Below are 23045 nucleotides of genomic sequence, written 5' to 3'. Positions count from 1 at the left end.
TTACTATAGCATCTTTAAAATCCTTGTCAGGTAGTTCCAACATCTGTGTCATCTCAGTGTGATGTCTGCTGATTATCTTCCGTCATGTGAATTATGGTTTTCCTGGTTCTTGGTATGATGATGAGTATTATGTTCTGACTCTGCTATTTAAATCACCTAGTTTAGTAGGCAAACTGTTTTGGACTCCAAGCTCACCTTTATGAGCTGTGGCTCAAATGTCAATTTAATTGTTAATGCCTTTTCAGTGTTTTGTTCTGCTCCACTTGTGGACTACCCAGAGGCCAGTTTGAAGCCTGATGGCTACCACACCAGAGCTCAGTTCTCAAACCTTTTTCTATATTGATTCTGATCACTTTTAGAGGTCTTCCCAGGGTTTTAAACACAGATTGTAGGAAATCTGTTTATCTAACTCCCTTCTCTTCATAATCTTTTCTCTACTCTAGATGGGAGGGAAACAGGAACTGCCCCATTATTGCAGTGTGGTGATGGTGAACAAGGCTTTGTCCAAAGTCTCTGCAACTGTAACACCAGTTGAGAGAGGTAGGGGTGCCCTTTTTATTGCAGGGCAGGCATGGAGGACATCACTGTGTGTGCAGTCTCTACAACTATGACACATGATGAGAGCAGTGAGGAACTATTTCTCATGATGTTCACCTGGAATAGGGTAGATATAATAAAAATTGGGACTTCCTTGGTGGCTCAGTGGTAGAGAATCTGCCAGTCAACGCAGGAGTTGTGGGTTCTGTCCCTGAGTGCAAACAATCCCCTGAAGAAGGAGATAGTACCTCACTCTAGTATTCTTGCTGGAAAATCCCACAGACATAGAAGCCTGGTGGGCTACAGTCCATGGGGTCACAAAGAGTTGGACACAACTGAAGTGACTCAGCAACAGTTGATCTGAATTTGGCTGGAGGGCAGTACTTTGCTGACCTCTAGTCTAGGCCTGCAAAATCTGCAAAAATAGTGTGGCTAAAGGAAAAGCAACATCGAACAAGATGGGTAGGAATACATGTCATAAAGATATAAGAAATTATATCTTGTTCTATTTTGTATTCTACTTTGATAAAACTTTGGAGATGTTCTACCATTAGTGAGTCATATGGATTTAGTCTTTCAATAAACCTAAGGAGATTTTCTAATGCCCATATTACTTTCTACTTAAATCAGCATCATTATTTTCCTAATGTCTGAGTAGCTAAAATTCAGACTCATCTTTCTGATGACTAGTTTTACCTAGTCAAACTGAGTGCCCCTACAACCAAGTTTCCCTGCTAAAGTATGATTAACTTCTCTATCCAAAACTGTATTCTTTTCTTGTCCCGCTCATGTTTCCCTTGGGATTAAGGAATTATCAAATAAAAGGGGGACTGTGTAGGACCCTGCAGAGTCCTCCTGGGTAGTAAAGCCCCTCTCTGTCCCCCATTTGTTTATAGAAAAAGGCTTTAGTCTCCTAGGCCTTGGGGCTAGAGGTAAAGAATGTGCCTGCCAATGGAGGAGAAGCAGGTTTGACCCCTAGGTGGGAAGATCCCCTGGAGAAGGAAATGGTCACTCCAGTATTCCTGCCTGGGAGAATTCCATGAACAGAGGAGTCTGGCGGGCTGCAGACCATGGGGTTGCCGAAGAGTTGGAGATGACTTAGCAACTAAACAACAACTCCTAGGCCTTCTAAGTCCCAAGGAACAGACTTAAAACAGTTACTAAGTAGAGTATGAGGGAATGCAGAAATAAAGCAAAAGCAACAAGTAAAGTAATGATTATTAAGCAGAGCCCTAGTTCCTCCTCAGGGGATATACATAGCAATCTGATGCATATGTTTGAGTTGTTTGGCAAAAACTAAGACCCTCGCCCAGGTGGAGGATGGTGACCACAGGCACACAGACCCTAGATTAGCTAGAATCACTGAGGATTAAGAGTCCTGAAACATCAGCCTGTCACCTCACCACCAACCAATAGACGCAAGTCCACAAACTGCAACCATGCCCCAAATGTTGCCTTTAAAAATGCTCCCCAGAAAACCACTGGTGGGTTCGGGCCTTTGAGCATGAGGTGTCTGTTCTCCTTGCTTAGTGTCCTATGATGAATGCTGTACTTTTCTTCACCACAGTCCAGCGTCCCTACATGGATTTGCTCCATGTCAGGTGAGCAGATCCATGTTTAGTTTGGTAACAACAATCCATAAATGTACTTGGAATACTGAAGGACTTGTTCTATTATGTATAGAACAAAATGGAAAACTGGATGGAATGGAAAAGATATTCATCTTTTATCAGCTGGAAACAAAGATGCATGATAGATATAATGGGCAGCTCAGGGTGTATTTGTCACTTCCACTGTATAATCACAAGAGATCTGATTTAGGTCCTATTTGAATGGCCTAGCAGTTTTCCATACTTTCTTAATTTAAGTCTGAATTTTGCTAGCAAGGTAATGCTCAAAATCCTTCAAGCTAGGTTTCAACAGTATGTGAACCAACAAATTCCAGATGGACAAGCTGGTTTAGAAAAGGCAGAGGAACCACAGATCAGATTGCCAATATCTGCTGGATCATAGAAAAAGCAAGAGAATTCCAGAAAAACATCTACTTCAGCTTCACTGACTATGCTAAAGCCTTTGACAGTGTAGATGACAATAAACTGTGGAAAATTCTGAAAAAGATGGGAATACCAGACCACCTAACCTGCCTCTTGGGAAACCTATATGCAGGTCAGGAAGCAACAGTTAGAACTGGACATGGAACAGCACACTGGTTCCAAATAGGAAAAGGAGTACGTCAAGGCTGTATATTGTCACCCTGCTTATTTAACTTATATGCAGAGTACATTATGAGAAACGCTGGGCTGGAAGAAGCACAAGCTGGAATCAAGATTGCTGGGAGAAATATCAATAACCTCAGATATGCAGATGACACCACCCTTATGGCAGAAAGGGAAGAGGAACTCAAAAGCCTCTTGATGAAAGTGAAAGAGGAAAGTGAAAAAGTTGGCTTAAAGCTCAACATTCAGAAAACGAAGATCATGGCATCTGGTCCCATCACTTTATGGGAAATAGATGGAGAAACAGTGGAAACACTGTCAGACTTTAATTTTGGGGGCTCCAAAATCACTGCAGATGAGGATTGCAGCCATGAAATTAAAAGACGCTTACTCCTTGGAAGGAAAGTTGTGACCAACATAGATAGCACATTAAAAAGCAGAGACATTACTTTGCCAACAAAGGTCCGTCTAGTCAAGGCTATGGTTTTTCCAGTGGTCATATATGGATGTGAGAGTAGGACTGTGAAGAAAACTGAGAGCTGAAGAATTGATGCTTTTGAACTGTGGTGTTGGAGAAGACTCTTGAGAGTCCCTTGGACTGCTAGGAGATCAAACCAGTCTATCCTAAAGGAGACCATTCTGGGTGTTCATTGGAAGGACTGATGCTGAGGCTGAAACTCCAATACTTTGGCCACCTCATGCGAAGAACTGACTCATTGGAAAAGACCTTGATGCTGGGGCAGGAGGAGAAGGGGACGACAAAGGATGAGATGGCTGGATGGCATCACCGACTCAATGCACATGAATTTGGGTGAACTCCAGGAGTTGGTGATGGACAGGAAGGCCTGGTGCGCTGCAATTCATGAGGTTGCAAAGAGTCAGACATGACTGAGCGACTGAACTGAACCGATATAGGTATTTTAATTGATTACACAGATATGTAGTTTTATGTTCTTACGACATCACTGAGCCATATTTATGACTTATTTGATCTTAGATTCTCAGTCAGCATTCTATCCTGAGCTAAGCAATTATGAGAAGGGAGAACGAGAAGGGGCAGTGAGGCTTATTGCTGCTGCTGCTAAGTCGCTTCAGTCGTGTCCGACTCTGTGCAACCCCATAGACGGCAGCCCACCAGGCTCCCTCATCCATGGGATTTTCCAGGCAAGAGTACTGGAGTGGGGTGCCATTGGCTACTGGACATAACAAAAAAGTAAGGGGAAAAGTTGCTCAGTTTTGGTCTACAATAACCAGGACTCACACCAAGAGCACAGCTGCCCTTCACAAACATTGTGAGCAGTCAGTGAACAGAGAGACTGATAATTCTGGGGTTGTCAATAAGAGAAAGTGCTGCATACTCTAGGGAGTCCTGGAGATGAAAGTGAATGTTCTAGTCAGAAGTTATAGCTCTTTAATGGAAAGCTGCTGTTCTAATATCAAATTAAAGCAAAATTTTAATTGCAAGCAACCTAGTTTTTACTGTATTTATGTGCTTGAGACAGAACCCATTGAATCTTAAAGGTCAGCATTTATCACTTTTCATCTAATTTTGCAACACCTTTCTCTCTTTCAGGCTGCTTACCATTAAGTGTTCTTGAGTAATCTCACGTCCAGAGCAGGACTGAAAACCCCTAAGTGACTTCAGGTTCCTTCCTAGTTCAATGAGAAGGACTTCCTTGTGGGTGCAGTGGATTTACTGAAATGTATGCTTCAGGGAGCCTCATTTATACAGATCCTTTCAAACCCTGGGAGGAGGGGGACTTGTGCAGTATGTTCAACTGGTCAAAATTTGCAAAATCTGTCCACAGGGAGAAAGACAGCTGTCTCTGCCCACTTGAAACTCCCTCCCATTCACCTCACTTCCCCAGTGTTGGTATCAATATTGGGAGGAAACTAAAGTGGTCTTCAACATTCCTGAGGTCCTGTTATGGGAAAATTAAGCAAGGAATTAATTTAGTTTAGATTTAGAGGTATGTATTTATGTGCTCATTGTTGCTTTTGCGCAGTTATTTTTGTGACATAAATATAGGTACAGGGCAGGAGGTTGCATTGTGATATGAATGTGCCCCATGGAGAAGTGGAGTTAGTTCTCAGTGATGCCTAATCAACACAAAAGTTCTCTTCTATTATTAATAACCTCAAAACTGTAACATATACAGTTAAAATTGTAGCATAAAATAACTATATGTTTCATTCTTTTTTATTGGATGAGAATCACATGAAATAAAAATTATACAAATTCCCTTTTATGTAGGGCACTAGCTTATAGCAGTACTACAAACATGAGGTATGTCTGTATTTTAAGTTGCAAAGGTTATATATCACAAATATGAATAATTAAAAACAAAATTTTGTTGATCAAAAATCTGATTTAATCTTTCCATTCTCTTTATAAAAAATATTACAAAATCATTGTCAATTCACTTTATAGAAAATACGACAAACTGTAATCAAAGAGTATGCAGCTAAGAAATGTGAGGAAACAGTATTATAAAGTGTCAGGCTGATAATAAAAATTTTTAGTTTTTCTGGAATTTTGTGTTTGTGGTATTTGTCAAGTTCATAAAATTCGTAATTGGTTGGGATTTTTTTTCATTATACATAGTTGATCCTTACTCTCACAGATTGCATATTTGCAAGTTTGCCTACTAGCTAAAATTTATTTGTAATCTCAAAATCAATACTTGATGTGCTTTCAGGTCACGTGTGGACAAGCGTAATACAGTGAAAAATGGGAGCCTCCTAAACACAAACTCTCTGCTGAGGTCAAATAAGGTGCCATTTACCTTCTTGTTTCAGTTCTCATACTACGAACAAGGGTCCTTTTTATGGTCTAATTAGTGCCTTTTTTTTTTTTTTTTCTTTTCATTTTGGTGCTTTTTGTTCACAATTTCACTGTTTAAAATGGCACATAAGTGTGGTACTGGAGTGTTCCTAAGGTGTCCAGGGTTCCTAAGTACTAGAAAGCTATGAGATGCCTTCCAGAGAAAAATGTGTTAGGCAAGTTCTACTCAAGTATGAGTTATTGTGCTATAAGCTATGAAAGTGAAAGCGAAGTCGCTCAGTCATGAGTGACTCTTTGTGACCCCATGGACTATAGCCTCTATAGCCTACCAGGGTCCTCGGTCCATGGGATTTTCCAGGCAAGAACACTGGAGTGGGTTGCCATTTCCTTCTTCAGGGGATCTTCCCAACCCAGGGATCAAACCCAGGTCTCCCTCATTGCGGGTCTCCCTCATTGCTTTACCATCTGAGCCACCAGAGAAGCCCATAAAGCTATCAGTTCAATGCTAATGAGTCAACAATACATATTTGGTGTTTTCAAACAGAAGAACACATAGAACAAGTTTATATATTGATTAACTGATCAGAGACTTAAAGGCACTTAGAATGAATGTTTCAGTATTCACTAATTCTGTGTGACTCTATAGAACACAACTGAAGCAAATAATGAGAATCAAGTGAATTTATTCTAATATCTAATTTTATATTTGTATTTCTTTTTTTATATTTTAAAAATTTAATGTTTTTTTTTCATTTTTTAACTTTACAATAATGTATTGGTTTTGCCATATATCAAAATGAATCTGCCACAGGTATTACATGTGTTCCCCATCTTGAACCCTCCTCCCTCCTCCCTCCCCATACCATCCCTCTGGGTCATCCCAGTGCACCAGCCCCAAACATCCAGTATCCTGCATCGAACCTGGACTGGCGACTCGTTTCATATATGATACTATACATGTTTCAATGCCATTCTCCCAAATCATCCCCCCCGCTCCCTCTCCCACAGAGTCCAAAAGACTGTTCTATACATCAGTGTCTCTTTTGCTGTTTCATATACAGGGTTATTGTTACCATCTTTCTAAATTCCATATATATGTGTTAGTATACTGTATTGGTGTTTTTCTTTCTGGCTTACTTCATTCTGTATAATAGGCTCCAGTTTCATCCACCCCATTAGAACTGATTCAAATGTTTTCTTTTTAATGGCTGAGTAATACTCCATTGTATATATGTACCATAGCTTTCTTATCCATTCATCTGCTGATGGACATCTAGGTTGCTTCCATGTCCTGGCTATTATAAACAGTGCTGCGATGAACATTGGGGTACACGTGTCTCTTTCAGTTCTGGTTTCCTCAGTGTGTATGCCCAGCAGTGGGATTGCTGGGTCATAAGGCAGTTCTATTTCCAGTTTTTTAAGGAATCTCCTCACTGTTCTCCATAGTGGCTGTACTAGTTTGCATTCCCACAAACAGTGTAAGAGGGTTACCTTTTCTCCACACCCTCTCCAGCATTTATTGCTTGTGGACTTTTGGATCGCAGCCATTCTGACTGGTGTGAAATGGTACCTCATAGTGGTTTTGATTTGCATTTCTCTGATAATGAGTGATGTTGAGCATCTTTTTCACGTGTTTGTTAGCCATCTGTATATCTTCTTTGGAGAAATGTCTAGTTCTTTGGCCCATTTTTTGATTGGGTCATTCATTTTTCTGGAATTGAGCTGTAGGAGTTGCTTGTATATTTTTGAGTTTAGCTGTTTGTCAGTTGCTTCATTTGCTATTATTTTCTCCCATTCTGAAGGCTGTCTTTTCACCTTGCTTATAGTTTCCTTTGTTGTGCAGAGCTTTTAAGTTTAATTAGGTCCCATTTGTTTATTTTTGCTTTTATTTCCAATATTCTGGAAGGTGGGTCATAGAGGATCCTACTGTGATGTATGTCAGAGAGTGTTTTGCCTATGTTCTCCTCTAGGAGTTTTATAGTTTCTGGTCTTACATTTAGATCTTTAATCCATTTTGAGTTTATTTTTGTGTATGGTGTTAGAAAGTGGTCTAGTTTCATTCTTTTACAAGTGGTTGACCAGTTTTCCCAGCACCACTTGTTAAAGAGATTGTCTTTAATCCATTGTATATTCTTGCCTCCTTTGTCAAAGATAAGGTGTTCATATGTGCATGGATTTATCTCTGGGCTTTCTATTTTGTTCCATTGATCTATATTTCTGTCTTTGTGCCAGTACCATACTGTCTGACTGTGGCTTTGTAGTAGAGCCTGAAGTCAGGCAGGTTGATTCCTCCAGTTCCATTTTTCTTTCTCAAGATTGCTTTGGCTACTGAGGTTTTTTGTATTTCCATACAAATTGTGAAATTATTTGTTCTAGCTCTGTGAGGAATACCGTTGGTAGCTTGATAGGGATTGCATTGAATCTATAAATTGCTTTGGGTAGTATACTCATTTTCACTATATTGATTCTTCCAATCCATGAACATGGTATATGTCTCCATCTATTAGTGTCCTCTTTGATTTCTTTCACCAGTGTTTTACAGTTTTCTATATATAGGTCTTTAGTTTCTTTAGGTAGATATATTCCTAAGTATTTTATTCTTTTCATTGCAATGGTGAATGGAATTATTTCCTTAATTTCTCTTTCTATTTTCTCATTATTAGTGTATAGGAATGCAAGGGATTTCTGTGTGTTGATTTTATATCCTGCAACTTTACTATATTCATTGATTAGTTCTAGTAATTTTCTGGTGGAGTCTTTAGAGTTTTCTATGTAGAGGATCATGTCATCTGCAAATAGTGAGAGTTTTACTTCTTCTTTTCCAATTTGGATTCCTTTTATTTCTTTTTCTGTTCTGATTGCTGTGGCCAAAACTTCCAAAACTATGTTGAATAGTAATGGTGAAAGTGGGCACCCTTGTCTTGTTCCTGACTTTACAGGAAATGCTTTCAATTTTTCACCATTGAGGATAATGTTTGCTGTGGGTTTGTCATATACAGCTTTTATTATGTTGAGGTATGTTCCTTCTATTCCTGCTTTCTGGAGAGTTTTTATCATAAATGGATGTTGAATTTTGTCAAAGGCTTTCTCTGCATCTACTGAGATAATCATATGGGTTTTATTTTTCAATTTGTTAATGTGGTGTATTACATTGATTGATTTGTGGATATTAAAGAATCCTTGCATCCCTGGGATAAAGCCCACTTGGTCATGGTGTATGATCTTTTTAATGTGTTGTTGGATTCTGATTGCTAGAATTTTGTTAAGGATTTTTGCATCTATGTTCATCAGTGATATTGGCCTGTAGTTTTCTTTTTTTGTGGCATCTTTGTCAGGTTTTGGTATTAGGGTGATGGTGGCCACATAGAATGAGTTTGGAAGTTTACCTTCCTCTGCAATTTTCTGGAAGAGTTTGAGTAGGATAGGTGTTAGCTCTTCTCTAAATTTTTGGTAGAATTCAGCTGAGAAGCCGTCTGGACCTGGGCTTTTGTTAGCTGGAAGATTTCTGATTACAGTTTCAATTTCTGTGCTTGTGATGGGTCTGTTAAGCTTTTCTATTTCTTCCTGGTCCTTGTATTTCTTTACATAAAAGAGAGTACTAAAAACTAGAGGCTTCAAGCCCATTCCCTAAATCTGGATCCATGTCTGGTCAAGAGCCTTCATCTCCCCCTCAGGAGAGTTTGCTACTTCCCAGTTATTGCCTCACTGGGATTGAGACCAGGATTCTAGAACAGGAATCTACAGCCTGGGACCTCATAGTCAGGGCCAAAATCCCCAATTATTGCACTATGACTATGTGAAACCCAGATTTCTTTTAAAATTTGGAAAATTGTTTATATAATTATGCTATGTATATTGTGATCTAGGGCAGGATCAAACTGTAATAAAATTTTTCCTTTCTTAGGGAAAAAATAATATGTTTCTAGAAACAGAAAATTACTGAGGAAACAGAGCAACACTGGGGCTGACATACCTAAATTAAATAGAGTCAAATCTAAGTTGAACTTACATTCAAGAAAGTAAAAAGATACTTTATTAGGTGGTGCTACTCTCAAAAGATAAAATGATTTTAGGGAGCAGCATCTAGATTTCCATCAGCTGCTCATTTTATTTCTAGATAGTAAATGTTAAGGATCTCATATGCATTCTCATATATCTTTAATAAGGAATGATGTTTTAAAAACTTGTATTATTGATAATCAAGATGATATAAATATATAAGAAATATTTAAACTTCAAAATGACAAAATGCAGATAGAGTTGTGCTAAGTGCACTGCTAGGAATTTAATAAGTTCCTCTATAGCCATCAGGCATCTCAAGATGATTTTAAACTCTTGTGAAGAAACTTAAATCCCAAATCAGATGCTGTCAAGGATTTTAAAAGAAGGAAGTAAATTTGCAGTTTACTAACACTGTGAAGAAGGCTGAGCGCCAAAGAATTGATGCTTTTGAACTGCGGTGTTGGAGAAGACTCTTGAGAGTCCGTTGGACTGCAAGGAGATCAAACCAGTCCATTCTAAAGGAGATCAGCCCTGGGTGTTCTTTGGAAGGAATGATGCTAAAGCTGAAACTCCAGTACTTTGGCCACCTCATGCAAAGAGTTGACTCACTGGAAAAGACTCTGATGCTGGGAGGGATTGGGGGCAGGAGGAAAAGGGGATGACAGAGGATGAGATGACTGGATGGCATCACTGACTCAATGGACATGAGTTTGGGTGAACTCTGGGAGTTGGTGGTGAACAGGGAGGCCTGGCATGCTGCGATTCATGGGGTCGCAAGGAGTCGGACACAACTGAGCGACTGAACTGAACTGAACACTACGTGGTTTGCTGCTGCTGCTGCTGCTAAGACGCTTCAGTAGTGTCCGAATCTGTGCGACCCCATAGACGGCAGCCCACCAGGCTCCCCCGTCCCTGGGATTCTCCAGGCAAGAACACTGGAGAGGGTTGCCATTTCCTTCTCCAATGCATGAAAGTGAAAAGTGAAAGTGAAGTCGCTCATTCATGTCTGACTCTTAGCGACCCCATGGACTGCAGCCTACCAGGCTCCTCCATCCATGGGATTTTCCAGGCAAGAGTACTGGATGGGGTGCCATTGCCTTCTCTGGGTTTGCTAGTAACAGATTATACTAATTAAGGTGAATAACTATTAAGCAACTATAGCAAAATGGCATCCAGATTGGGAATGAAGGGATAAATATGCTAATTAAGCATATGACATGATAATTTATATAGGAAATCTAATGTGATCTACAAAAAAAAGCTATTAGAATATATGAGTTTAGTAAAGCTGCAGGATATAAGATCAACATTAAAAAATTAGGCTTTTATTATGTAGAAGCAGTTTCTTTCTATTCCTATTTTTTGAGTGTTTTTATCATGAAGGGTACAGAATTTTGTCAAATGCTTCTTCTGCGTCAGTTGAGATGATCATGTGTTTTTTTCTTTTATTTTTTGATGTGGCATACTACAATGATCAAATTTCACATGTTGAACCATCTATGCATTTCAGGAAGAGGTGCACTGTTGTCTACCAGAGATCTGGGGCCGGGAATGGATAGCTTCTACTGTGCTAAGAGCTGAAGACCAAAATTAACTGTAATTTATGGTTCAAACTTTCCGCTGGAGCTGTAAGCCTTCATCAGACTTCAAAGTTATATCAGGCGGTTTCTGCCAGTGCAACAGTCCAGGTAGGGAGACAAATTCCTGGTGCTTCCTAGTCCACCATCTTTTTGGAATCCCTCTGCAGATAATCAGTTTTTAAGTAGCACACTAAAACGTGTTTGACAATCAGGGGTATATGATCACTACACAATTATTTTGATGATATTAAAGAACTACTGTTAGTAATCTTAGATAGTAATCCAAGTCTATGCCCCAACCAGTAATGCTGAAGAAGGTGAAGTTGAATGGTTTTATGAAGACCTACAAGACCTTTTAGAACTAACACCCAAAAAAGATGTCCTCTTCATTACAGGGGACTGGAATGCTAAAGTAGGAAGTCAAGAAACACCTCGAGTTACAGGCAAATTTGGCCTTGGAATACAGAATGAAGCAGGGCAAAGACTAATAGAGTTTTGCCAAGAAAATGCACTGGTCATAGCAAACACCCTCTTCCAACAACACAAGAGAAGACTCTATACATGGACATCACCAGATGGTCAACACCGAAATCAAATTGATTATATTCTTTGCAGCCAAAGATGGAGAAGCTCTACACAGTCAACAAAAACAAGACCAGGAGCTGACTGTGGCTCAGATCATGAACTCCTTTTTGCCAGATTCAGAATTAAATTGAAGAAAGTAGGGAAAACCAATAGACCATTCAGGTATGACCTAAATCAAATCCCTTATGATTATACAGTGGAAGTGAGAAATAGATTTGAGGGCCTAGATCTGATAGATACAGTGCCTGATGAACTACGGAATGAGGTTCGTGACATTGTAAAGGAGACAGGGATCAAGACCATCCCCATGGAAAAGAAATGCAAAAAAGCAAAATGGTTGTCTGGGGAGGCCTTACAAATAGCTGTGAAAAGAAGAGAAATGAAAAGCAAAGCAGAAAAAGAAAGATATAAGCATCTGAATGCAGAGTTCCAAAGAATAGCAAGAAGATACGAAAGCCTTCCTCGGCGATCAATGCAAAGAAATAGGAAAAGGAGTACATCAAGGCTGTATATTGTCACCCTGCTTATTTAACTTCTATGAAGAGTACATCATGAGAAATGCTGGACTGGAAGAAACACAAGCTGGAATCAAGACTGCCGGGAGAAATATCAGTAACCTCAGATAAGCAGATGACACCACCCTTATTGCAGAAAATGAAGGGGAACTAAAAAGCCTCTTGATGAAAGTGAAAGTGGAGAGTGAAAAAGTTGGCTTAAAACTCAACATTCAGAAAATGAAGATCATGGCATCCGGTCCCATCACTTCATGGGAAATAGATGGGGAAACAGTGGAAACAGTGTCAGACTTTATTTTTCTGGGCTCCAAAATCACTACAGATGGTGACTGAAGCCATGAAATTAAAAGACGCTTACTCCTTGGAAGGAAAGTTATGACCAACCTAGATAGCATATTCAAAAGCAGAGACATTACTTTGCCAACAAAGGTCCGTCTAGTCAAGGCTATGGTTTTTCCTGTGGTCATGTATGGATGTGAGAGTTGGACTGTGAAGAAGGCTGAGTGCCGAAGAATTGATGCTTTTGAACTGTGGTGTTGGAGAAGACTCTTGAGAGTCCCTTGGACTGCAAGGAGATCCACCAGTCCATTCTGAAGGCGATCAGCCCTCGGATTTCTTTGGAAGGAATGATGCTAAAGCTGAAACTCCAGTACTTTGGCCACCTCATGCGAAGAGTTGACTCATTGGAAAAGACTCTGATGCTGGGAGGGATTGGGGGCAGGAGGAGAAGGTGATGACAGAGGATGAGATGGCTGGATGGCATCACTGACTCGATGGATGTGAGTCTGAGTGAACTCAAGGAGTTGGTGATGGACAGGGAGGCCTGGCATGCTGCGATTCATGGGGTTGCAAAGAGTCGGACACGACTGAGCGACTGAACTGAACTGAACTGATTTTCTTAAAAATATCTTTAACTTTCAGAAATTCGTTTTGAAATATTTACAAATAAAATGATAAAATGTCTGGGATTTGCTTCAGAATGATCCTGGATATGCAAGGGTTATGGTAGAAGCACAGAGGAAACATAGTTGACCAGGAATTGGTAACTGTTAAAGCTAGGTTATGGGTACTAGGGGTTCAATGGTCTCTCACTTTTACATAAGTTGAAGTTTTCCACAACAAAAGCTTTTTTATTTTTTTAAGGAGTGATAAAGGTGGCTGGTGGCTCAATCGATAAAGAATCTGCCTGCAGTGAAGGAGACCTGGGTTCAATCCCTGGGTTGGAAACATCCCCTGGAGGAGGGCATGGCAACTCACTCCAGTATTCTTGCCTGGAGAATGCTATGGACAGAGGAACCTGGCAGGGGGCAGTCCATGGGGTCGCAAAAGTTGGACATGACTGAGCAACTACATACATAGGAAAAATGTGTGTAATAGCAATAGGGGAAGTAGTAAAATATCCAAATCATGAGTCAGAGAAATAAATATCAAAATGACAAAATGGAGGGATAAAATAAACTGTGTGTGTGTGTTTGAAGACAATTGATTCAGAGATACTCTCAGAAATGTTACCAGACTTCAAGGTTTCTGAGGGCAGACACCATACCATGTCCATTTGGTTCACCCTAAATCCCTAACAATGTACCTAATGCCTAGGATATCCAGTACATCCAAATACTTCTTGAATAAATGAAAAAATAAACAATTCGATGAGACCTACACACCCAGATGCAAGGGCTCCATAAAATCTGTAAGATTCCAAATAATGTAGCTTTTAATAATGCTTAAAAAATGGGCCAAAGAACTAAATAGACATTTCTCCAAAGAAGACATACGGCTAACAAACACATGAAAAGATGCTCAACTTCACTCATTATCAGAGAAATGCAAATCAAAACCACTATGAGGTACCATTTCACACCAGTCAGAATGGCTGCGATCCAAAAGTCTACAAACAATAAATGCTGGAGAGGGTGTGGAGAAAAGGGAACCCTGTTACACGGTTGCTGGGAATGCAAACTAGTACAGCCACTATGGAGAACAGTGAGGAGATTCCTTAAAAAACTGGAAATAGAACTGCCTTATGATCCAGCAATCCCACTGCTGGGCATACACACTGAGGAAACCAGAACTGAAAGAGACACGTGTACCCCAATGTTCATCGCAGCACTGTTTATAATAGCCAGGACATGGAAGCAACCTAGATGTCCATCAGCAGATGAATGGATAAGAAAGCTATGGTACATATATACAATGGAGTATTACTCAGCCATTAAAAAGAAAACATTTGAATCAGTTCTAATGAGGTGGATGAAACTGGAGCCTATTATACAGAGTGACGTAAGCCAGAAGGAAAAACACCAATACAGTATACTAACACATATATATGGAATTTAGAAAGATGGTAACAATAACCCTGTGTACGAGACAGCAAAAGAGATACTGATGTATAGAACAGTCTTATGGACTCTGTGGGAGAGAGAGAGGGTGGGAAGATTTGGGAGAATGGCATTGAAACATGTAAAATATCATGTATGAAACGAGATGCCAGTCCAGGTTCGATGCACGATACTGGATGCTTGGGGCTAGTGCACTGGGACGACCCAGAGGGAGGGTATGGGGAGGGAGGAGGGAGGAGGGTTCAGGATGGGGAACACATGTATACCTGTGGCGGATTCATTTTGATATTTGGCAAAACTAATACAATTATGTAAAGTTTAAAAATAAAATAAAATTAAAAAAAAAAAAAGAAAACTTCCTTTAATACATCTTTTTTATTTCACCTTTGTTCTCAGCTGACTTCCAATAGAGTAATCCCCTCTTTCATTTCATGAAAGCTGCCCTTGCCACCATATTCACTTACCACTTCTTTTTCTTTCCTCATTAAACCTGTTTATACTTTTTATCTTGGGAAAGATATTCTTTGTCAGTATATTCTTAGGTCTTAATTCTGAAAAACTCTTTCCTTTTCTCTAACTGATCTCACCTCAAACTAATATCTTTCAAACAAGGAAAAGTCCTCAAAGTTTCTCTTTACTCCAACTGTCTTAAGCATTTAATGAATATCCTAATATAGCTAAGTTAATGACATTTTCAAGTGAGTTATAATTATTACCATTTCTGGCTTTATTTCGGTTTTCATTTGGGCAGAAATACACTGAATTACTCAGTAGAACACACAACTCTGAGGGCACTAGATGAAAGATTTGATCTCATGGTGAGCAGACTAGCAGATGAATAAAGTTTATAGTTATAGTCTGGCCTTAAATCTATTTTTAAAAATTGTCTTGTTGAAGAGAAAGGGGGTTAGACACATCCTTTGTTATAGTGGAGGGTTTCCCCATAATCTGAAAATTATCTGAAAAATATGTTAACAGCCTCAATAATGCATTTCCAGTGTGACTTGGCCACTTTCCATTCCAAAGACCATCCACAGTCACTAGAATCCATACAGGAAAAGAGAAACCTGCATTATCTCCAAATAGTTTACTTGTGAATGGAAAAACAAAGCTCTATTCTCTTTTAAAAAGTAAAATATTCTCTATTTTCACAGCTTTTAGTTTTCTCTTAAAAAACGGAAAATTATCAACCTACCAATTTCCAAGAAAAGTCCTATTCAAAACATAAATAAACAAACAAAGCAAAGCCCCCAAAGGAAGCCACAAAAAGAAAAAAACAAAAACCCATTTCCAACTATTGCTACTTTCTATATATTTAGATTCTACCTGAAATGGGTTCAATTCTGCTTAAAATGTCAACTCTAGAGCTGCGTAGAAAAAACAAAAGAAGAACCTTTAAGTACCAAAACATAGATAATTTCCAGTTAAACTGGGAAATGCCTTTTATTATAAGTTATGTGCCCTAACTAGCTGCTCTCTTCACCAGACTCACCAACTTATAACTTGTTTCAAGCAAGTTAAGGAAAAACAAGGCATTGTGATCTCTTCCAATGTGCTTAATATGAGCGAATTAGAAACTGCAAAGTATATTCTAATAACCACAATCAAAGAAGAATTTCCTCCATGTCATTCAAAAGTCTAGGAAAATGACGTGCATTACAGTAAAATGCAGACACATAACAAATATATTAGCAGTGTGGTTTTTAAAGTGAGCCTGAAGTTAATATCAGAAACTAGAGAAATACACTCAACAAAACTTTTCAATCTGTTATGATTCATGTAGCACAAGATTAAAGACCAGCACAAAATAGTATTTTAAACAACCCAATACTACCTGTTCACTGTATGGCTGAAGGACTTTTTAGATAAACATACAAAAGATTAACACCTTAGGAGAATTACTTGGTCCATTCTACTTGAGACTAACACAGCACACACGGGGTTGTCTTCAAAAAGATTATTAGAGTTTTTAGTAAGTTTAGTCCTCTAATGCCATGCCTTAGGGCCTTCAACTGTAAAGAGAAGATAATTTTAATTAAGACAACTATAGATCTCTGTCCCACTGAAGTCCACTTGTCCTAGTACCTTCTTATTTTCCAGTGTATGGTGAAATTGCTTCTCCCAAGTAAAATCCAGGTATATGACAATAAGGGCTTCCCAGGCAGCGCAATGGTAAAGAACTCGCTTGCCAGTGCAGGAGACACAAGAAATGTGGGTTCGATCCCTGGGTTGGGAAGATCCCCTGGAGGAGAAATGGCAACCTACTCCAGTATTCTTGCCTGGAAAATTCCACGAACAGAGGAGCCCGATGGACTACACACACTCCATGGGGTCAGAGTTGGACACGACTGAGCACAGCAAACATGAGAGACATGACACATATGATAATAACTGAATGGAAATCTAATATTGAAACCAAACTTCACTGTACTATATGACTGTAAGTCAAGCAAGATCTTCATGAGACATAATGGATATTTGCCCAATTCAGAGGGGGCGGAGAACTGCAGAAAGAAAGGCTTAGATTTTAAAATAAAACCTATTATGGATTAAGACGGGTTTAATCTAGGCTTTTTCTCTTTGTACTAGGTCTTGCATTATACCTAAATACATCAGGATTTTTTAAAAAATGCTTGTTGTGTTAACGAGAAGTCACAAGTTTCATAAGTAAAAATCTAGTAAAACTTAAAATGTTTTCACCTATTCAAACAAACCATTAAAAGTAAATTATAAAATTATCTGAATTATTTATGACTACAGCAAGATATTTCAGTGACTGAAATCTCCCAGAGATTTAAAATGTTCAAAATATTTGTTTATATTGTACCTTTTCCTTATTATTTTCTACTTAGATAAAAAATATTAGCATCTTTATATAATAGCTGCATGACACCACCCTTATGGCAGAAACTGAAGGGGAACTCAAAAGCCTCTTGATGAAAGTGAAAGTGGAGAGTGAAAAAGTTGGCTTAAAGTTCAACATTCAGAAAACAAAGATCATGGCATCCGGTCCCACCACTTCATGGGAAATAGATGGGAAACAGTGGAAACAGTGTCAGACTTTATTTTTCTGGGCTCCAAAATCACTACAGATGGTGACTGAAGCCATGAAATTAAAAGACGCTTACTCCTTGGAAGGAAAGTTATGACCAACCTAGATAGCATATTCAAAAGCAGAGACATTACTTTGCCAACAAAGGTCCATCTAGTCAAGGCTATGGTTTTTCCTGTGGTCATGTATGGATGTGAGAGTTGGACTGTGAAGAAGGCTGAGCACCAAAGAATTGATGCTTTTGAACTGTGGTGTTGGAGAAGACTCTTGAGAGTCCCGTGGACTGCAAGGAGATCCAACCGGTCCATTCTGAAGGAGATCAGCCCTGGGATTTCTTTGGAAGGAATGATGCTAAAGCTGAAACTCCAGTACTTTGGCCACCTCACGCGAAGAGTTGACTCATTGGAAAAGACTCTGATGCTGGGAGGGATTGGGGGCAAGAAGAGAAGGGGACGACAGAGGATGAGATGGCTGGATGGCATCACTGACTCGATGGACATGAGTCTGAGTGAACTCTGGGAGTTGGTGATGGACAGGGAGGCCTGGCGTGCTGCGATTCACGGGGTCGCAAAGAGTCGGACATGACTGAGCGACTGATCTGATCTTATCTGATGGGCTAAAGAAGGAAAGCCTTCTAAAATCTCCATCTATAAGTTATATGAAGTGCTTGTTTTTATTTTGAATATAGGTACCAAAAAGACCCTGATGCTGGGAAAGATGGAGGGCAGGAGAAGGGGACGACAAAGGATGAGATGGTTGGATGGCATCACCAACTCAATGGACATGGGTTTGGGTAAACTCCGGGAGTTGGTGATAGACAGGGAGGCCTGGCGTCCTGTGGTTCACAGGGTTGCAGAGTTGAACACAACTGAGTGACTGAATTGAACTGAACCAAAAGTCAAAGACTTTGTCCTTTATCCCCCTTTTTAGCTTTATTTCCTAGTATACTTCTCATTTTCTAAGCCCTGTTGAAGTCTTTCAGAATCTAAGTTGCTTAAATAGCCTTTTAACAGTAATAAAAGGCTTAAAAGTAATATGGAAACACCAATAGATTTGAATACCAAGAAAAGATGTAATGGGAAAAAATGCAATCACTTTAAAACATCTGTATAAATCTGTATAAATAGCTCAACTATTCTGATTAATTCTCTAATCCATTAAGTTAAACCAGGGATAAATCATGATGTATTTATTTATATTTGGCTGCACTGGGTCTTAGTTGCAGCATGTGTGACCTAGTTCCCTGACCAAGGATTGAACCCGGCCCGCCCCCTTCACTGCATTGGAGCATAGAGTCTTAGGCGCTGGACCACCAGGGAAGTCCCCAAATCATTCTTTTTTAAAAGGAATAAAAATCCAAGTCAGAGAAAGGATTCCTTATGATTTACTGTTCTTGTTTAATCTCTCAGTCATGTCTAGCTCTTTTACGACCTCATGGACTGTAGCCTGCTGGACTCTTCTGTCCATGGGATTTCCTAGGCAAGAATACTGGAATGGGTTGCCATTTCCTTCTGCAGGGGATCTCCCCAACCAAGGGATGAAACTGGCATCTCCTACATTGCAGGCGGATTCTTTGCTGCTGAGCCACTGGTTAAGTCCTCCTTACAAATACATATCTTTAATTTTGTTGGAATGGGAGAGAGGATGCTTATTCACCTATATCCAAAGAAGCTGAAGACTGAGTGACTGGCAACTTTAAGCTCTAAAAAATAATATGTTAAAAATACAGTTCTTTAAAAATGGAAAAAAAATGATCATAAATACATTAAATAATTAAAGAAAAATATTTTTTCTAAAATACATTTTTTCCTATTGAGATTTTCCCCATCTCCTTGAATATTTTTTAAAAAATCACATTTTCTTTTCCAATAGAAAAAAACAAAAGAAAAGCAAAAAAGCAAGGATTTTTTAAATAGGTAATATTTGAATACCTATTCAAAGTTAGGTCCCTGTGAAATGATGTTTTGCTATAAGTGATTTACAAGTGAAATTCTCTAAAACAGAACCACTGAAAACAGCACACTGAAGATGGACTTCATGCTACTGGTGAGAGCACTTGGCCACTTAAAAACCAAGAGGAAAAAAGAAACTAGAGCAAGTGGTAGGTACTGGTTACAGTGAGGGGAGCTAAAGTATGGCCAAATCATAGTTTAAATATAACTTTCGTGGGGTGAAAACTTAATGAATATGTGGAAATGGAAGAAACTCAGAAACCATAGTTATTTCCATTTTAAATGAGGATGAGAGTTCTGCACCACCAGCTGTTTATAGTTCATTGAATGAGGTTCTAGTTGATAGGAGATAATTACCTCTTCCCTACAGGAGGCAAGTGTTGTTCATTCTACAGACACCTCTGATGAATGGCCATGGGGGCATGAGACAAGAGAGCATGCCAAGATCAGTTTTGTTTTTAATGATCTCTTGAAGCACTTGATTTTCTACTTTTTTCCTATTTAAGTGTAGGAAAATATGCATCTTAAAATATACAAAATAAAGTCACTGGCTATTATTTTGCTTTTATAAGACGCCTTAATTTTCAAAGGGAAACAGTGAGTGTACACAGAAAGCATACCATCACCAGAAATGGATGGGGATGATCATCCCAACTTCAAGCATTTGGAGTGTTACAGAATTCTATTTACTAATTCATTGTTTTCCCCTGATGACTGCATTCTAACTTTAAGTTTCTTTTCAGTTAATAATACCCCATTACCCCAGTCATTCCTGCTCCTTCAGCCTCTTGGAAAGGCTTATCTATTCGATCTTCCCAAACTCTCTCAAATTCCTTTCTGCCCTTCCAATGCAAACTGCCACACGCCTCAATATTTCTCACCTGCAATATTGTCCTTATATCCTAACCAGTGGTTCCCAACCTTTCTGGCACCAGGGACTGGTTCAGTGGAAGAAAATTCTTCCACGGATCCGGGGGGAGGAGAGATGGTTTCAGAATGGTTCAAGCACGTTACATTTACTGTGCACTTTATTTCTAACCTAATGACAGGAGGTACTGGTTGGGGTTGCTGTTGTTTTAGTTGCTAAGTTGTGTGCAACTCTTTGTGACCCCGTGGACTGCAGCCCACTACACTCCTCCTCTGTCCATGGGATTTTCCAGGCAAGAATACTGGAGTAGGTTTTCATTTCCTCCTCCAGGGAACTTTCCGACCCAGGGATTGAACCTGTGTCTCCTGCATTGGCAGGCAAATTCTTTACTGCTGAGCCACCAGGGAAGCCCCTGGAGGTTGGGGACTCCTGTCCTAAACAGTCTCCTTCCAGTCTCTGCGAATGAATCCAGTTCAAGCAAAATTCTACCTTTCAGATTAGTATAACTAAAGCACCACTCTTATTATGATACTCTTATGTACACAAATTTTTCAAAAGTAGGCTGTGACTCTAAAACAGAAAAGGTTTATGGTATATTAAGCAAAAAAAAAAAAAAACCAACTCAAAAGTAAATCAGTTCTATCTTTACAAACGTTTTAAGACTGGGTAAGCATGTAAGTAAGAACTAGAAGGAAACACACACACAAAATGAAGAGAGAACATTTAAAAGGGCCTGGGACTTGGAGTTTATGCTTGATTTATATTTCCTGTTTGTTGTTATAATGATGTTAGGCAATAAATAAAATCTTTCAGTAACCATTTGCCGCATATGTACCATAAAGCTTAACCTGTACAAAAGGACCTCGGCAATCTGGCTCCCGAACCTCCCTTTACCAACTCTCCTTTTCACACAACCAAAACTCCAGACAAACTGAAATATCCTGTTTCTCGCTGGGTTCCTGTACTGCTCTTTCCCAGGTAGGAGCTTTACTCACATCATCTGAAGTCGGACACAACTGAGCGAATGAGCACAGCAAACAGCATGCTATAGCTAGTACACTCTTGTGCATTTCTGGACGTCTAAATCCTATATGATTATCCTTTACAGCTCGGTCAAATAATATCTTTTCCACAAAGCTATATGTGACATCTTCCTCCAATGAGCATTTCATCATATCTCATGTATGCAGCACTTCCTATCTTGCACTATAGTTTTTCTGTGTGCATGTGTCAGAAGTAGCCCTGTTAGGGCAGGGATCTTGTTTTAGCCATCTTTATATTCCATTCAAGGCATGCCATAGTGTCTTTCTGAATAAATATGTAAAATGAATGGACAAATACTCTTAGTTTTAATGTTTCTCCTCCTATTTTTCACTCAAATTTATTTATTAACCTAACCTTCTTACCTGAAGATACGTTATTCTCCGCTGCACCAGCTCTGTCAGATCTTTGGCCTCTTTTTCCCGCCAATCACCTGCTCCATCTGTTTGACTGAGGTAGTATAAATCCGTCATTATAGACCTATAAAAACCAAACAACAGTGGGGGTCTAACTTATTTGTACTTCATTTGTACAGGATTTTGCAAAATCATAAGATGAGTCAAATTCTTCATAAAGATTGATGCTCACGCTGATGGTGGTACTTGTCTTTTATTTTCTGTCAAGATTGTGAAATTCAACAATTTAGTTTCTAGCATCCAAGAGTCATTCCTACAGTAAATCTTTACTATTGAGAAAAACAAATCTTTTTTTTTTCCCTAGGCCAGTTATGTGTACTTATATCTCAACACAGAGCACTTCAGAGATTAGGGAGAAGTGGATATCCACAGCAAAGAAACAGGCAGATTAGCATAAGGGAGAGAAATACGTTGGTGCCAGTATTTGAATATTACCATTTTGTTCCCTCAATTGTCACTTTCTGACCCCTCTTAAATTTCCTCTTCATACTTGGAAAAAGATGAGAGGAAAATCTTGGCACAATTCTGACACAATAGTTGAAACCAAAGGTCAGCAAACATTTTTCTATGAAGGGCCAGACAGTAAATATTTTAGGATTCCTGGGTTTCTGCTGCTTTTGAAGCAGGAAAGTTGCCATGGACAATATGCAGGAAAAAAAAAAAAAAAGTGTGTATGTTTCAATAAAACTTTATTCACAAAACCAGGCTATGAGCCAGATTTGGCCCTTGGCCTATAATTTGACAACTGTTGGTCTAAATTAATAAGATGATTGTAAGATACTTGCATAGAATTGGTAGTGTCAATTAAAACATGCTGAATTTCCTGCAAAGTAAACTAAAATGCTCAGTATACTAGGTAAGAGAAACTTGATGGCTGGTGCAGATGGTTTTACTTACATTTCATTAAATACAAGCTATGACTTACCTTTACCAATAAAGAAAAGTAAAAAGCAAGTCTCCTCTTTCTCTAACAACCCCCAACAACCTATCAGCAAATACTGAAACAGGTTCTGACCAAGCATTATCATTGGCACTCCAATCAACTGAGCCACCATCTTCTCACCTAAATTGTTACAGTAACCTCTGAATAGGTCTCCCTGCTTCCACCCTTGCCAATCTCTACAGTCTATTCTCAACGCAGCAGCCAGATCCTGTCA

General features: G+C 39.2%; 1 protein-coding gene across 12 annotated transcripts in view; it reads right to left on the bottom strand.

Moving 5' to 3' along the window:
- The window catches only part of FUT8 (fucosyltransferase 8), a 330255-nt gene that overhangs the window by 78868 nt on the left and 228342 nt on the right, over positions 1 to 23045 (bottom strand). For all 12 annotated transcript variants that reach the window (XM_024997231.2, XM_005211923.5, XM_024997235.2 and 9 more), the window contains 1 exon segment: positions 21838 to 21952. In XM_024997231.2, the coding sequence (XP_024852999.1) occupies positions 21838 to 21952 (115 nt within the window).

Source organism: Bos taurus, chromosome 10 (genome assembly GCF_002263795.3).
Source record: "Bos taurus isolate L1 Dominette 01449 registration number 42190680 breed Hereford chromosome 10, ARS-UCD2.0, whole genome shotgun sequence".
In the NCBI taxonomy this organism is placed as follows: domain Eukaryota; kingdom Metazoa; phylum Chordata; class Mammalia; order Artiodactyla; family Bovidae; genus Bos; species Bos taurus.
Note: the sequence above shows the minus strand (reverse complement) of the source record. Positions and strands in the feature narration are given on the sequence as shown.